This window comes from Phyllopteryx taeniolatus, chromosome 5 (assembly GCF_024500385.1).
Source record: "Phyllopteryx taeniolatus isolate TA_2022b chromosome 5, UOR_Ptae_1.2, whole genome shotgun sequence".
NCBI lineage: Eukaryota > Metazoa > Chordata > Actinopteri > Syngnathiformes > Syngnathidae > Phyllopteryx > Phyllopteryx taeniolatus.
In genome coordinates, this window is record NC_084506.1 from 22,561,672 (window position 1) to 22,578,079 (window position 16,408).

Sequence of the window (16,408 nt, forward strand, 5' to 3'; positions counted from 1 at the left end):
TAGTCAAAAAGAGCAGTCGGCAAGAGCAGGGAGCCAAAATAGTCGGTAGCAAGAGTAGGCAGAAAAGGTAGCTGGTAAGAATATGCTAGCTACATTAGTCAGGAAGATTAGTCAGCAAGGGTACGTAGCATGATTAGGCAGCGAAAATAGAAGAGGCAGCAAAATTAGGTCGTGAAAATTTCAAAAAGAGTAGTCGGCAAGACTCGTCAAATAGAGTAGGCTGCAAATGTAGTCGGAGAGAGTAGGCAACTAGAGTAGTCGTGTGAGTTGGCAGCGTGCGAAGGTAGCAAGAGTAGACAGCAGTAGTAGGCAGCTGCAGGAGCCCGTAAGAGTTGTCACCAAGAGTCGCTAGCGGAAATATTCAGAGAGAGTAAAACACAAGTCCCGAGGCGGCATGAGTAGTCATCAACATTAGTCAGTGGCATTCTATTTACTTTGTAGTAATAGCCCTCCTCCTGTTCCTGCTCAGATGCGCTCGGTCGATCGAGTGTTCAAGTTCATCGACCTGCCGTCGGAGGAAGTGTCGGCGGGTAGAGGGGGCAAAACAGGAAGTGACCTGGTCATCGACAACCCGCACGCTCACGACTATTGGCCCAACCGAGGACAAATGGACGTGAAGGGCCTCATCGTCAAGTACACGGAGGCCGGACGCGCCATCCTCAGCGACGTCAGCTTCTCGGTGGAGGGCGGACACAGCGTCAGTTTGGATTTGATCATTGCTTCTCAAAACCAACTGTCTCACATTCAGCGTCAGAAATGGTCTTATGTTCATACGCTGTCTGTCTTACATACAATGCCAGAAATACACAAAATTCTTCAAACAACTTTCTTGTTGTGTTCTAGGTCGGTCTTCTGGGACGTACTGGCTCAGGAAAGAGCACCTTGCTGTCAGCTCTTTTGCGTCTGGCCTCCACCGATGGCGAAATCTGCGTGGACGGCGTCTCCTGGAGCTCCGTGTCACTTCAGACCTGGAGGAAAGCCTTTGGCGTGGTGCCGCAGGTACTTGCAGTAGGCAGAAACACTCGTCAGCAAGAACAGGTGCAAGGAGGAGGCGGAATGAATATGAAGCAAGACGAGGCTGCAATACTACAGTAGATGTCAAGGGTCGGCCGCAAGAGGAGAAGCGGCTCAGAAAATGGATGGGTGGATGGACGTAATTGGCAGTAACTTTGCATAATCCCAACAGAGCGACAGACTTGGAAGACTTTGATGCTGTCATTGTTATCGCTACGCACAGTTAGGCAACAAGAGTTGTCAGCAATAATAGACAGCAAGAGTAGGGAGTAAAACTAATCAACAAGACTAGTCATCAAATGGAGGCAGTAAAGGTAAACTAGGCAGTGCGCGTAGTCATCAAGACTCGTGACTATGTATGGCATTTGTATTGTTTGTAATCTCCAGAAAGTTTTCATCCTAACCGGAACATTCCGGATGAACTTGGATCCTCACGGCCGCTACAGCGACGACGAGCTGTGGAGGGTCGCTGACGAGGTACACGCGCACACACGCGCACTTGTCCGGCATCTTCGGGCCACGTTAGCATTAGCTTAGCGTGTGCGCACGTGTGTGTTGTTATCAGGTGGGCCTGAAGTCGGTGATCGAGCAGTTCCCCGACAAGTTGGACTTCCAGCTGGAGGACGGCGGCAACGTGCTGAGCAACGGACACAAGCAGCTCATGTGTCTGGCTCGCTCCATCCTCAGCAAAGCTCGCATTCTGCTGCTGGACGAACCCTCGTCGTACCTCGACCCCATGTCAGTCGGCACGCTCATCAGTCAGCCGATGATTGTTATTAACATGGCGCTGACCAGCTGTGGGAAAAGACAAAAGTTGGATATTTGAGAACTAAAAGTTGTAGAAGTGGAAAAAAAAGTAGGGAAAAATTGTATATATTGGAAAACAAAACGGCATATTTGGGAACAAGAAATTTTGTTCCCAGGATAAAAATATTCTTGTAATTTTTTTTTTTTTAAATGTACTTTTGAGGACATTTTTTTAATTTCCATATATTTACAAAAAGCGGCACGGTGACCGACTGGTTAGAGCGCCAGCCGGACAGTTCTGAGGACCCGGGTTCAATCCCCGGCCCCGCCTGTGTGGAGTTTGCATGTTCTCCCCGTGCCTGCGTGGGTTTTCTCCGGGCACTCCGGTTTCCTCCCACATCCCAAAAACATGGATTAATTGGAGACTCTAAATTGCCCGTCGGCGTGAATGTGAGTGCGAATGGTTGTTTGTTCCTATGTGCCCTGCGATTGGCTGGCAACCAGTTCAGGGTGTACCCCGCCTCCTGCCCGATGACAGCTGGGATAGGCTCCAGCACGCCCGCGACCCTCGTGAGGAGAAGCGGCTCAGAAAATGGATGGATGGATATTTACAAAAAGTATTTTGGGGAAAAATGTCGGATATTGGAGAACAAACAGTTGTATAATTGATATTATATGAGAGCAATATGATTGGGTTAAATTTGAAAACTAAAACATTTTCAAGAAAAAAGTATAATTTTTTTACAATTTTTAAAAGTATTTTTGTGAAGAATGGTGAGGCAAAACTTGTATATGTGTGACCAAAAAATATATATTTTGACAAATACCTATATTTTCTATATTTTTTAAAAATGTGTTTTTTATATCAATATATATTTTTGGAAAAAAAAAAATTCCAAGTAAAGAAGTTGTATGTGTATGTGAGAAGAAACAGTTGAATAGTTGAGATAAAGTTGTATCTTTAAGAAAAGGAATATATTTGAAAACCTGGTTATATATTTTCAAGAAATTGTTTTGGGGACTATTTTCAATTTGAGAACAAAAAGAGAAAAACTTAAAAAATATATCTGAGATTTTGTTTTTTAAACAAAAAGTTGTATCATTGTGAACAATGATACTGTATCTTTCCCCCAAAAAAGCCTGTGGATTTGAAAGCAAACATTTCATATTTTGGAGGAAAAGGGTTATATATTTGATAACAAAAAGTTGCATATTTGACAACCAAAATGTATATTTTTTTAGGGAAAAAGTTTCATTTATATGAGCAAAAATTACCTATTTTGGAGCGGTAAATTGCTCCATTTTGTTGTTGTGTGTTCAGAACGCTGCACGTGCTGAGGAAGACGCTGAAGCAGTCGTTCTCGGGCTGCACCGTCATCCTCTCCGAGCACCGAGTGGAACCTCTGCTTGAGTGTCAGTCCTTCCTGGTGAGGACGCCGTCTTCGATTTGAGAACAAAAAGTATACTTTTGTGGGAAAAATGTGTACATTTATGATCTAGAGCTATATTTTTTTAGGGACAAAATTTGTATATTTGAGAACAAAGAGTTGTATAGTTTCAAGGGAAAAAAACGATGTATTTGATTTGTGTTCTCTCTACCTGAGAGAAAAAAAAGTATTTTGAGAGAACAAAACTTTTTATATTTGAGAAGAAAATATGTAATATTTCACGGAAACAAGTGTATCTTTGAGAAAACATCCACGAACAACAACGTCTATTTTAGGGCGAAACAAAATGGCAATTTTCAAGAAAAAAAGGGTTAGGGTTAGAGGTTACTTCCACATTTGCAAGGAAAACAGTGATATGTTAAAGTCTGGGGTCAAGATTTTGACTCAAAAAGTATTTTGAGAACAAAAGCTGTATATTTGAGCACAAAAAGTTCATTTGTACTCTTTTCAGAACAAAGAGTATATAGTATAATATGCTTGTGGAAAACAAAGAATGTCTTTATTGACATTTGTTGCCAAAGACTTTTTCTTTGCAAACTAACTTGTTGTATAACGTGCTTGCGTGTGGGCGCGTTTGTCAGATGATGTCGGGCAGCTCGATCAAGACGTACGAGAACCTTCACAAGCTGCTGAACGAGACGAGCCAGCTGAAGCAGGCCATGAGCCCGTCGGACCGCCTACGCCTGGGAGCCCCGCTGCACCGGCTCAACTCGACCAAGAGGGCGGCGCCACCCTGCGCCAACATCGCCTCGCTTCCCGAGGAGGCCGAGGATGACATGCTCGACACGCGACTCTAGCGCGCGGGCATACGCTCCGCATACAGTAGGTACGACCGACCGTATTTTAAGGGAGAACAAAAATTAGCGCGAGTTTGAAGCACTTTAGAGAGACGCTGAGGTACTCGGTCGAACTAAATGAACAAGAGCACAAGTTGCCAGTAATTCATTCAAAGTCGCAATAATGAATTTTTAGTTGTTTTGTTTGTCGTTTGTTTTTGTAGTAGTCAGGTACCTGGATGTGTGACTGTGATCAAGCTTTTGTTTGTTCTTTCATAGGAAAAGAAAGAAATGTTCCATAAATGCCTTTGCTCTGTCAAATATATTTACAATAAAACATTTTCACATTTGCTGCTCTGCTTCTGTTTGTACAAAAACACGTACGGTACATGTATACACACAGGAACATATGTATATAATTATGAATATACATTCATATATATATACACACACAGATATATACATACATATATATATATATATATATACACATACACACACACATATATATATATATACATATGTACATACACACACACACACATATATTAGAGCGTCAGCCTCACAGTTCTGAGGACCCGGGTTCAATCCCCGGCCCCGCCTGTGTGGAGTTTGCATGTTCTCCCCGTGCCTACGTGGGTTTTCTCCGGGCACTCCGGTTTCCTCCCACATCCCAAAAACATGCATTAATTGGAGACTCTAAATTGCCCGTAGGCATGACTGTGAGTGCAAATGGTTGCTTGTTTCTATGTGCCCTGCGATTGGCTGGCAACCAGTTCAGGGTGTACCCCGCCTCCTGCCCGATGATAGCTGGGATAGGCTCCAGCACGCCCGCGACCCTCGTGAGGAGAAGCGGCTCAGAAAATGGATGGATAAACGCCACACATGAGTTAAATATCTGAATACTTATGGCTGTGTGATATCAGTTTTTCTTTTTTAATAAATCTGCAAAGATTTCAACAATTAAGTTTTTTTTTCTGTCAATATGGGGTGCTGTGTGTACATTAATGAGGGAAAAAATGAACTTGATTGATGATTTTAGCAAATGGCTGCAGTATAACAAAGACTGAAAAACGTAAGGGGGTCTGAAAACTTTCTGTACCCACTGAATATATATATATATATATATACATACACACAAACACATATATATATATACACACACACACCTTTTCCCTCAAAGCTAAAGAAAAGAGTCACTGGGACAATTTGAAGATTTTAATATTTTTGTGTTCGAAAGATTTTTTTTTTTAAAAACCTCAAACAGCCATCATACACTTTTGAAACAGACTAGTCTCTCCTGTACATTTGTATACATACATATATTTATATATTCATAGAGTTATAAACATCAAAGAAATCCTTGTTGAGAATAAAATCATACACGGTATTGACGAGAGAAAAGAAAGCTTGTTGTCGTAGTAGTATGGCTTACAGTACACATCTAGTACTTACTTTCAAACTTTACAAACACTTTTTTTAAGTCGACTGTACAAACGTCATCGTCCTGATAACGTGCTAGCGCTAAAACTCTTATTTACACGCAAAACCCTGATTGATGTCCAAGCCACGACGCAAACAAACGACAAAAACTCTCAAAAGAAAAGAAAAAGAAAACAATCCATTACTTGGTAAGATGATGCAAAGCGACCCGTCAATCAAATATTTGCTTCTTGAACAAAAGTGTGGTCCCTATACTTGCACGCAAGTACACATTAGTACACACCAGGGAAGTGTGACGAGTACAAAGAGTTCAAAGGTGGTCTGCTTAGAGGGAGCGAGGGGAAAGTGTGTGCTCAAAACACACCGTCACATTAGAACGATACATCACATACTGCATACATACTAGTATACTGGACTGTAGATAGCCACCAAATACACATTTTAATATGGAATTTTAATTTTGACAAATTTACTGTATTCACTTAAGCTCAGTCCACACAGACTAGTTTTTAATAGTTTAAGAAATATATACTATTATTGTTATATATTTCCAAGAAAAAGTTTGACATTTTCCATTTTTAATAATTAAAATTGTATATTTTCCAGGAACAAAGTTGCAAATTTAAAAAATTAAATAAAATAAAAACATTTTGAAAATGTAAGATTTTTCTGAAATGTAGTACAGGTAAATTTTCTTTTTAGGTTTAAAAAAAAAAAATGACCTGAATTTTTAAGTCAAATTTTCTGGAAATAAACTTGCATAAGAGAAAAGAAAAGAAGTTGCGTAATTTGTCTTTTTAATTGTATTTTTTGTTCTTGAAAATGTAAGGCTTCAAAAATATACGACTTTTTCTTGAAATTGTACAGATGTTTTCTCATCAAAATGTCAGGATTTTCTGGGAAATTATACTTTTTTCTTTAAAAAAATGTTTATTTCCCCTAACAGGTAAAAGTTATTTTTTTAGGTTAAAACAATTGTTTTTCTAACATTTCTTGAATAAGTCTTTTTTTTCCCAAGAAAGAACGTTACACATAAATTTTATTTATGTATTTTTTAAAAAAAAGCATTTTTAAAGTTTTTTTTTTTTTTTAATTACTTTTTCTTGAAAATGTAAATAGTTTTTTTTTGTAAAGGTACTACTTTTCTGGAAAAGATACTATGTTATTTCTTGAAAATGTAAAAAGTTCTATTTCCCCCAGTACATAAAAGTTGTTTTTCAGTAAAAAAAAAAAAGGTTTATTTTCTAGAAAAAAAAGATGTACATATTCAAGAAAAGAAAGTTGTGCCATACTTGTTTTTCTTTTTAAACATTTTACAGCATTTTCCATTTTTAAAAAATCTGAAAAAATACTACCTTTTTTGTTGAAAAAGTACAACCTTTTTAGCTTGAAAAAAGTTACATTTACAAGAAATGTCATAGATTTTCCAGAAAATAGTTGGGCGTTTAAAAAAAAGGTTTACATTTTCAAGAAAAAAAAAGTTGCATTTTCTTTTTGGGCATTTTTCTTGAAAATTTAATATTCTTCTTTCTATTTTGGGGGAAATGTAACACTTTTTTACCTTACAAGTTATATTTCCAGAAAAAGCTGAATATCTTAGAGGAAAAAAGTTTTATTTTCCCACCCCCCAAAAAGGTAGTTTTTCCCCAAAAAAAGTACATTCTTGAAAACGTCAGTTTTGAGAAAAAGTTGTACTGTATATTTTCAAGAAAAAAAACTCTTATATACTCAAGAAAAATTATAGTTCCAAGAGAAAATTCTGACATTTTCAAGAAAAAGTTTTAAAACATTTTTTACCTTTAAACAAAAGTAGTACAGTACATTTTTCAGAAAAGTGAAAGAAATGGCACATTTAAAGTTTTTTTTTTTTTCCAATACGACTTTTTAAGGGGAAAAAAAAGTCAAAAAAGTAGACCATTTTCATGAAAAAAGTAAAACATTTTTGAGGAAAAAAAAAAAGGGGCTGGGGAGACCATAAAAAATAAATATTGCAATGTTGAACATGATTCTGATATTGCTGTGTGTACCGGGCTTTATTTAAATTCTAATATCGTCAAAGGTGGAGTTTGCAGTTTTCAAAAAAATATATATGTCAAACTGTCTGTATGACCTGACAGTAGGATATTATTAAAATTATCTTTTGAAAAATGAAGAATGGGGAGTGGATTGAGGCTACGTTGAAATCTTGCTAGCAACTTGAAAACTACATCCTACACCCTTAATGTATGTTGTCCTAACATCTATGATGACATCATGTCTGTACTGTTATATTGTCCATAACATTAACAAAATACGACACCATCATTTACCTAATGAGGACTTCGTTGTCCTCATATGATTAGTTCTTAATATGTGACATGGGGAGCAATTTCTACTTGTTTGATTGGCTCTTCCTTTCGTGGGCGGGGCAGTGTGTGTGTGTGTGTTTATTTGTGATTGTTTTGTTGTAGGAGCCAGATATGCTCCTGTGATTGTTTGTTACTGCTGCTGCTGTTTGCTTTGCTGTTGCTTCTGCTGCCATTGCTGCAGTTGTTGTTGTTGTTGCTGTGGTTGCCCGTGGCGACCTGGGGTGGCTGCTGCTGCCCCCTGCTGGGCACGGGCAGCTGGGATTTGGCCCGAAGACCCGAGCGGCGTTGGCTGCTCTGGACGGCGGCCTGAGCCAGCAGTGACTGCGGGAGACAGGAAGATACACTCAAATTTTGCCTCGTAACACAAAGCAAAAACAAACAAACAAATGACAGCTGTAACGTGAAAAATTCGTAAGGTGAGGCACTTGTAAATCAAGATACCGCTGTCCTCCTAAAAAATAAATGAATAAATAAAAAAGTTAGGGAAAAGTTACACTTTTGGAAAAGAACTTGTAGAATTTAAAAATAATTTTAGTTTCAGAGTTGATCAGTAAAAAAAAAAACAAAAAAAAATTTTTTAAAGTATATTTTCCAAGAGAAAATAGTTACATTTGAAAAATCTTAAATTAAAGAGCGGATTATTTTTATAGAAAAATATAGAAACAAATTTTTTTCGATGGCCATAGAAAGAAATGTTAATTTTCCAGAAAAAAAATATTTAAAAAAATATTAGAATTTGTATTTTTAACAGGTGATATTTTTGAGGGGAAAACGTAAAATCTTTGAACATTTTTGAGAAAAAGATATACGTTCTTTTAAAGTTAATATGCTAGAAAAAAAAGTGTATTTTTTAAAAAGTATACTTTTTGGAAAAACTAAATTGTACTAAAGAAAAGTATGTATTTTGAGAAAAAGTGATAATCTTTGAAAGGTAAAAAGGTCATTGCAATTTTACAGTCACAGTTCTGGGGACCGGGGTTCAAATCCCCGGCCCCGCCTGTGTGGAGTTTGCATGTTTTCCCCGTGCCTGCTTGGGTTTTCTCTGGGTACTCCGATTTCCTTCCACATCCCAAAAACATGCATGGTAGGTTGATTGAAGACTCTAAATTGCCCGTAGGTGTGAATGGTTGTTTGTTTACATGTGCCCTGCGATTGGCTGGCGACCAGTTCAGGGTGTACAAGATAGCTGGGACAGGCTCCAGCACGCTCGCGACCCTAATAAAGAGAAGCGGTACGCAAAATCGATGGATGGACAATTTTACAGAAAAAATTGCATATAAGAAAATAATGTAAATATTTTCAAGACTGATATTATGTGTGAAATAAAGTTGAAGAAAAGTAGAAGTAGAAAGGCTGTTTGTTTTTTGTTTTTTACAGTATTTTATTGGTATTATATTTTTTAAAGTTTTAAGTTTTTTTAAGCACACACAAAAAAATAAAAGTTGCCTATTTTGGGGGATTTTTTGTTTTTCCACAGAAAAGAGGGAATCATATATTTTTATTTTTAAAAAAGTATATTGTGAGTAAAAAAAGTCACTTAAGTGGTACATTTTAGAGAAAAAGAAGTTTATTATAAGTATATTTTGCAAGGAAAAAAAGTAACATTTTTGGTGTCTCCATTTAGTTGGAAAGTACCCAAACCTCGCAAACAGGGGGCACTCGTATCACGTCAAATATGTCTTTTTATACTTTTTAATCAAACCCATTTTGTCTTTTCCATTGATGACTTTCTTCCAGCTTGTAATTGGCTCAAACCGGTCTAACAGTTTCAGCGCCTGCAGGTGGCGGCACCTCTTGCTTTTGGTCTGTCAATTTGTCTTTTTTTTTCCCACCCTCTTCCTCACCGGTTGAGTTGATTGGTCCATGGCTACTTCCTGCTCTGGCATGGAGGGCGGAGCTCCAGCGGGACCTCTGCTGGCGAACAGAAGGACGTCGTCGTCTTTGGACGCCCACGTCTGGAAGAGGCAAAGAGAAGGAAGGACGTTGTGATGGAACCGGCCTCACAATTCATGAGAACATTCATCATTTATGTAAGACTATGACTTGTCAACAAAATATTAAAGTAAAAAATGTAAATGAATGCATTCTTTTAAGATTACTTTTTTCCCCCTATTTTTTTTAAACAAATAAATACCACTTTTCTCTTTGTAGGAAAAAATACTTTCAAAAATATTCTTAAAAAAAACTACTTTTTCTACAGATTTTCTTTTTTAACAAATAAATAATAGTACTTTAAACAAAACTTGCATGTATATGAAAGATTCCCAAAGACATGCATTTTTTCCAAAAAGAATAAAATCCACAAAATACTTTCTACTGTACCTGTCTGATGTCTGGTTCTGACTTGCTGGAGCACAAGGACTGAAGCTCTTGGATCAGGTCCGTCTCGTCGTCCGAGAACAAAGACAAACCGGACGCCTCCCTGAACAAAACACACACACACGTCAAAATATTAGGAATACATCTCCATTGGTTTCAGCTCTACTACTTGTAGCAGTAGTAACAGCAGTAGCAGTAATGTGATCAGTGAGTACAAACCTGTGGATTTTTCCATTTGCGATGCAGCTCACATCAGTGGTGGATACACAACCTGGAAACACATTTAATCAAAGCAACATGATTGACAGATTCATACATTTTTTTTTTTGTTAATAATGCCTTTAAACAACATCGTTGGTGGATGACTGAAGGCATTATCAAAATGAATCATGACATATCTATTCATCTGTCAATCGTGTTGTATTAAGGCATTATTAATATTAATAATTATTGGAGTGCCTTCATACAACATGACTGACAGCTGGATGATGTTCCAGTGAAATGTTACCGTTTCTAAAGGAGCCACCGGCCCAGCTGGAGGCAGGACTTCCTTTCTTTCGTGGGCTGGTATTGGATCGTCTCAGCTTGTCTCGACACTTCCTCCCGCCGCAGCTTCCTTTAAAGGAGCCAATGGCGGTCATAGGGATGGCTCCGCCCCTGAACGCAACCTCTGAGGAGGAAAGATGCAATTGTTTAAATCAGACATGCAAACACCAATGAAAAAGGTGACCCCAAAAAAACATTGTAGGTACGATGTGTAGCATCCGCCTCTTTAAACACTCTCATTCTGGAAAATAATTGACTCCAATCATTGTCTGTTTCACTTCATTTTTCACTATTACTAACTTCAACGGCTAATCCCACATGTATCCTCCAGGAAAATATTAAGTACAATATTTTTTCAGTTTTTATTGGCCATTTTTGAATTTGAAGTTAGTTCATTCTGTGTTGCGACATAATCCCTCCGCTCCGTCGCTTAATACATTTAACATTAACATCCGTAAACTTATTAGATAAGTGTAGGCGCGTTTCCTAATTAATACAAAATGTACTAGTGGCTCAGCTCTTGTCATCAATGTTACGTGTGCTTCGCGGTTCCGCTGGGACCGCAACAATGACCCTCAGCACCTCAACGCGAAAATACAAAAGTCCAGTGCAACAAATACGACATGGCCTGATCTGATGAGCAAAAATGTTGCTTAAACGTAAGAGTAGCAATAGAGGATGTCCGGTCCAGAAGTGGGTAGAGTAGCCAAATATTGTACTCAAGTAAGAGTACTGTTACTTGACAATAATGTGACTACTCAAAAAGTAGTCCTCCAAAAAAATACTTGAGTAAGAGTAAAAAGTACACATGAAATAATTACTCAAGTATTGAGTAAATAGCACAAAAAAGAAAGAAATGTGCAATTTACTGCGCGGTGTTTTCTCAAGTTATAAGTGAACTGAAATATCCACATTTGGGCAGACAGTGTCAGACAAACACGACAATACATGAAAGCTGTTGTTTTTGTTCGTCTAAATGTAAACATGAGTAGTGCGCCGTTGCCTTCAATGGTAACGACGACCTTCCCGAAATGGTGGCTATTTAGGCACGACGATCAGTCAGGCTGGCTTATCTAGTGTTAATATCTATGCCCGGGAAGCCCAATAGAAGATGTGTGAGGTCATGTGACTTTCTTATGTCGTTTGATTGGTGAACTAGACTTAAACGTTACTGGCGCGTAAATTAAATTGGCGCAAACAGCGCCCAATGCGGAAGTCGAAGTGTCACGTACAAAATAGTTGATTATTAACCAATAATTGATAAATAGAAGTAATGATTCGATTCTGATTCGGAAGTCATTCTCTACTGTCAACACGAATATCGAATCGGGATTTAGAGGGTGAGTCCCAGCCCAAATAAATAAATAAACAAATAAATAAAGTCTGACCGTGGCGTGGGAGAGGGCAGCCCCGCAGGACGGCCTTGTTGACCAGGATGCTGAGGGCGGCCTTTAGCACCGCCTGCTGGCCGGCACTGAGAACGACATTGCCCGTCGACGAGGGGGCGGTGGAGGAGGACGAGCACCTGGCCGTTACCCGGGAGACAATGGCCGTCTCCACGCGAGGGACCACCACGGAGCTCCACAGCCGAGACAGCCACCTGGACACAGCACCGGAATCTCTGGTGGACTGGGTATGCTTGTTGTCAAGCAGTATGTCGACTTGTTGTTGTCAAGTATTGTGTGTGTTTACGCGTGTACTGGCGTACCTGACGATAGCGTGCGGGTCGTCGGCGTGGACGGGGCAGGCCAGGAAGTGTCCGGGTCCCATCAAGGCCTCGTGCGTGCCCAGATGTGCCAGGCAGGCATTGAGCTGCTGCCACACTTGAGCAACCCACAGCACAGCCTTCTCCATGACGCCGTCACTGGCCCACACCGCACTTGACTGATGACAAAAGGAACAACTACATGTAGTGTCGACTTCTCATTGTCATGTAGTAGATGTGATCCAGATTCCAGAATTTGCAGTTTGACCTGGTGAAGGAGCTTCCTGCGCAGGCGTCTGGCCAGCAGGCCGTGCAGAGGCTCCTGGTCCCAGCGCAGACGCAGCCAGCGGAAATGCTGCTGCAGGCGCAGCTCTGAGCCCTGGAGGCGGGGCTTTGACAGAGAGCCAATCAGGAAGGTGCGCTGGCAGAAGCGATGTGGACCTGAAGAGGAGACGACAATTGATTCTCTTGTCACACTTTTCATTCTCTTACATTATTACATGAAAGACAGGCATCACATTACTTGTAACAGTAAGTACATTAAAACCTCAAAAAGGACTCCGGGCGTAACGGACAAAATCCGCAGAAATCGTAGTGTCCGGCTGGAACTCAAATTTGTTCCAGAATTGGCTGCTGTTGTTTATAGGCGCAATTAACAGACGGATACGGGTAGATCCAGGATTAACAGGTTGTTTACTGGAGTGCTCATCGTGTACAGTACACACGTGTTGTCTCTCGAACATTCAATACTGATTTTGATACAGTATACAGTTGTTTGTGTCAAACCATCCACGATGACATCCAATTGTAACGGCAGTTTCCGTGGCCAGAGTCAGTGAGGAATATGGCATGAAAAAAAACAAAACTGTAAGTGACATACGTAGGAGTAAGGAAAAGCAAGCAAGTTTTTTTTAATAGTAGTATACATTTTTAGTTCTTTAAACCAGCAATAATATCGAAAGTCGATTTTTTAAAGTACTTTATTTTATAACTTCAAAGTAAATATATTTTTATTTTGAAAGCATAATTCATTTTATTTATTCCTGAGTAGTACCCAAAAATAAGTATTACTGTGTTTTCATTTTTTTAAGGCGTAAAACCTTTTATTTTTTTAAGATAATAAAGGAATAATAATTGTATACATTATATAAGGAGTACAGTAGTGGTCATTTGATCAGGTTTTTGTTCTAAATAGTAATTATTTTATTGACCTTTATTTTTTAAATAATGACATTCTTTAATGTAAAAGGTTTAAAAATGGCACACGATGATGACTCATGTCACGCACACTCACCGGCGTTGAGCAGCAGGTGGGCAGTGGAGGTCCTGTTATCCAAACTGTAGCACAGGTCTCCCAGCAGGCCCGACAGGGAAGGCGCCTTCTCCAGACCCTGCAGCAGCAGCACCACGCAGCGTCCATGATCGCACGCTGGCGACGCCGGGATCAGGAAGCCTGCAGAGGGATGAGGAAGACGATGAAGAGGAGGAGGTGAGGCGCGCCCTAATGAGGATGATGGCGACGACGATGATGATCTATCTCACCAGAGGTGACGAGGGTGTCCAGCAGCTGCTCCTTGGTCAGACTATGTTGCACGTCCACCTTCACAACCTCGCATGCCTGACCAACCGCCTCCTGCTTGGACTGACATGAGGGAGGGATGGAGAGGAGTCTGTTGTCATGGAAACTCAAGACATTCACATACATACAACTGGAGGAGAACTGCAATTAGCAAAACATTTCTCCCCCTTTTACATCTTCCATTTTTGCCTAGGGTTCAAATAATGTTGTAGGGCTAGGCAGTTATGACAAAGTTTGTGTTTTTTAAACTTCAGATTTCTGAAGAATTGATTTTTTTCCCCCCGTTCTTTGAGAGAGAAAATGCAAATAACAATGACATTCAAAATACATTTCCCCGCCTTCTGGGATTTGCTTTATTTCACCTGACACCATGTTTTGAAACAGCTTATTTCCATTTTTTTTTCCCCCTAACATCAGCTTCCACACATATCATAGAAATAGGATCAATTAATCACTGCTTTTGCAACATAACATGGGCAGCATGTCTTAGGTAATGTTCAGCAAAATTAACTCCGTGATGGCTTTCCACAGGCTTCTTTCTAGTCATATTCAAAACAATGTGAAAATGAATTAAACTCACTTGTCGCAATTTTTGAAAAAATAGTCGCTAGACGGGTCATAAAAGTGGCTAAATATAAGTATCACGCTAAGTTGGCAACACTGACTGCCCCACTCTGTTAGAAGCCATTCTGTTTGAGCAAGCAGTGCAAGTCAGCGTGGGACGCACTTTGAACTTTGAACTATGGAAGCCACGAGGAAAAAAAAACAAAACATCCAGACTCATAAAATGGAATTAATCAATAAAATAGATTAATTGTCCAGTCCTATAATGTTGATATTTAACAGGCCCTCATCATCATCACACCTTGATGCAGCGAGCCAATAAAGCGGCGATGTAGTCCTGACAGCTGTCCTCCAGGCCATGAAAGATGACGCTCCCATATTGTTCCACCTGTCACAACAAACACTATATGTTACAAATTTCTACTATTCAACATTATCTGCGTGTCATAAAGCAAAAGCGAACATTACTTTTGGAGGGGCGAGAGAAAATATGGATATCATAATGTATGGTATATCCTTGTTGCCCAGTGTTATGTTACTGTTAATGCAGTTGTCCCCAACCACCGGTCCGCAGACCGGTACCGGCCGTGACGCATTTGTTACCGGGCCGCAGAGAAAGAATGACCAATTTATGTAATTTCTGTTGTATTGCAATTCGCGTGTCCATGTGTTTTATTTTGAAAATTGACCAGATCTTCTCCGCCGCAATACCTGCGTGTCTTAAATGACACGTCGAGACTGCACAGAACGCTTCCGTTTCCGGTACCAGGCGGCTCGAACGCTTCTGTTTCTGGTCCGAGCGGGCTGGTAAACGGCGGCAGAGCTCAAAGAATAACATCATTTCGTAAACTAATTAAATTCATTACACTTACTGTAAAGATTTGTTCTTTTGAACGAAATGTTCGGGAACGAAACGAGGCGATATAAAATACTATAACATGACAGGCAGGGGGGGCTAGAGTTGCCAGAAAGACCACATCTTTTCTCATGCCATGACACCTGCAGCACTTTTCTTGCCTAGGCTACTTTTGTCCAGTATTTTATTATCTTTGTGCGTACCAAGCGGACGTAGTTGAGCAGCACAGGCAGCGGGAAGAGAGACTCCAGAGCCAGCTCATCCAGACACGACTCTGAAAGACCTGTAACAAATATAAAACATGAACACATGCGCAATTTTATGTTATGTTTTTATAAATGTTACATTGTTAAATGGATGTTACCTGGCTGTTGTGTGGATGTCACATGGCGTTACATTGTCACATTATATGTTACATTGTAACATGAATGTTAAAATGTTATACGAGTATAACTTGAATGTTATGTGAACGTTATATGGCTGTTACATGAATAGTGTGAATTCTATGTAAATTAAGTAAAATGGATGTTAAGAATAGGTTACATGGTTCTTATATTGTTAAATGGATGTTACAAGCATGTTACATACAGTAGATGTTGTGTGGATGTCATATGGTGTTACATGAATGTTACACTTATGGGGTAAATCTTACACGGCTGTTACACAATTGGTGTGAGGGCTACGTAAATGTTGCTTATCTCACATGGATGTTACATATTGATTTTTTGTTGAACGTTAAATTTTTACATGGATGTTGCATTCAGATGACAAAGGTTACATGATGTCACATCAATATGACAAATGTTAATGTAACATAACGCATAATGCTACATGAATATTACGTAAATGGTACATGTTAAATAAACTTTGCTTGAATATTACATGAAGGTTACATGTGATGAGTGTCTTTTGTTTTGGTGTACCTTTCAGGTGGACAGTGATGACCTGACAAAGAGGTTTTCGGACTAGATCCCAGGGTGAGACAGGAAGTTCCTGACCAAGCTGCCACTCACTTCCTCCTGGAACAACACACACGCATGCATTGATGACAGGAGGAAGAGGT

The 16,408-nt window shown here is 39.6% G+C and overlaps 2 protein-coding genes across 2 annotated transcripts in view; one reads left to right on the forward strand and one right to left on the reverse strand.

Moving 5' to 3' along the window:
* cftr (CF transmembrane conductance regulator) overlaps positions 1–4,335 on the forward strand; it is a 42,914-nt gene extending 38,579 nt beyond the window's left edge. The window contains exons 22-27 of the mRNA XM_061773850.1: positions 470–697; positions 844–999; positions 1,402–1,491; positions 1,580–1,752; positions 3,083–3,188; positions 3,791–4,335. Coding sequence (XP_061629834.1) covers positions 470–697; positions 844–999; positions 1,402–1,491; positions 1,580–1,752; positions 3,083–3,188; positions 3,791–4,006 — 969 coding nt within the window. The 3' untranslated portion in view covers positions 4,007–4,335. The remainder of the gene's footprint in view (positions 1–469; positions 698–843; positions 1,000–1,401; positions 1,492–1,579; positions 1,753–3,082; positions 3,189–3,790) is intronic.
* Positions 4,336–5,188: 853 nt separating this feature from the next.
* Positions 5,189–16,408, reverse strand: part of cttnbp2 (cortactin binding protein 2) — a 54,482-nt gene continuing 43,262 nt past the window's right edge. The window contains exons 11-23 of the mRNA XM_061773851.1: positions 16,269–16,364; positions 15,549–15,628; positions 14,791–14,877; positions 13,889–13,988; positions 13,641–13,799; positions 12,615–12,787; positions 12,350–12,525; positions 12,030–12,241; positions 10,604–10,765; positions 10,315–10,366; positions 10,099–10,198; positions 9,621–9,731; positions 5,189–8,097 (exon numbers count right to left, since the gene is read on the reverse strand). Coding sequence (XP_061629835.1) covers positions 7,855–8,097; positions 9,621–9,731; positions 10,099–10,198; positions 10,315–10,366; positions 10,604–10,765; positions 12,030–12,241; positions 12,350–12,525; positions 12,615–12,787; positions 13,641–13,799; positions 13,889–13,988; positions 14,791–14,877; positions 15,549–15,628; positions 16,269–16,364 — 1,751 coding nt within the window. The 3' untranslated portion in view covers positions 5,189–7,854. The remainder of the gene's footprint in view (positions 8,098–9,620; positions 9,732–10,098; positions 10,199–10,314; positions 10,367–10,603; positions 10,766–12,029; positions 12,242–12,349; positions 12,526–12,614; positions 12,788–13,640; positions 13,800–13,888; positions 13,989–14,790; positions 14,878–15,548; positions 15,629–16,268; positions 16,365–16,408) is intronic.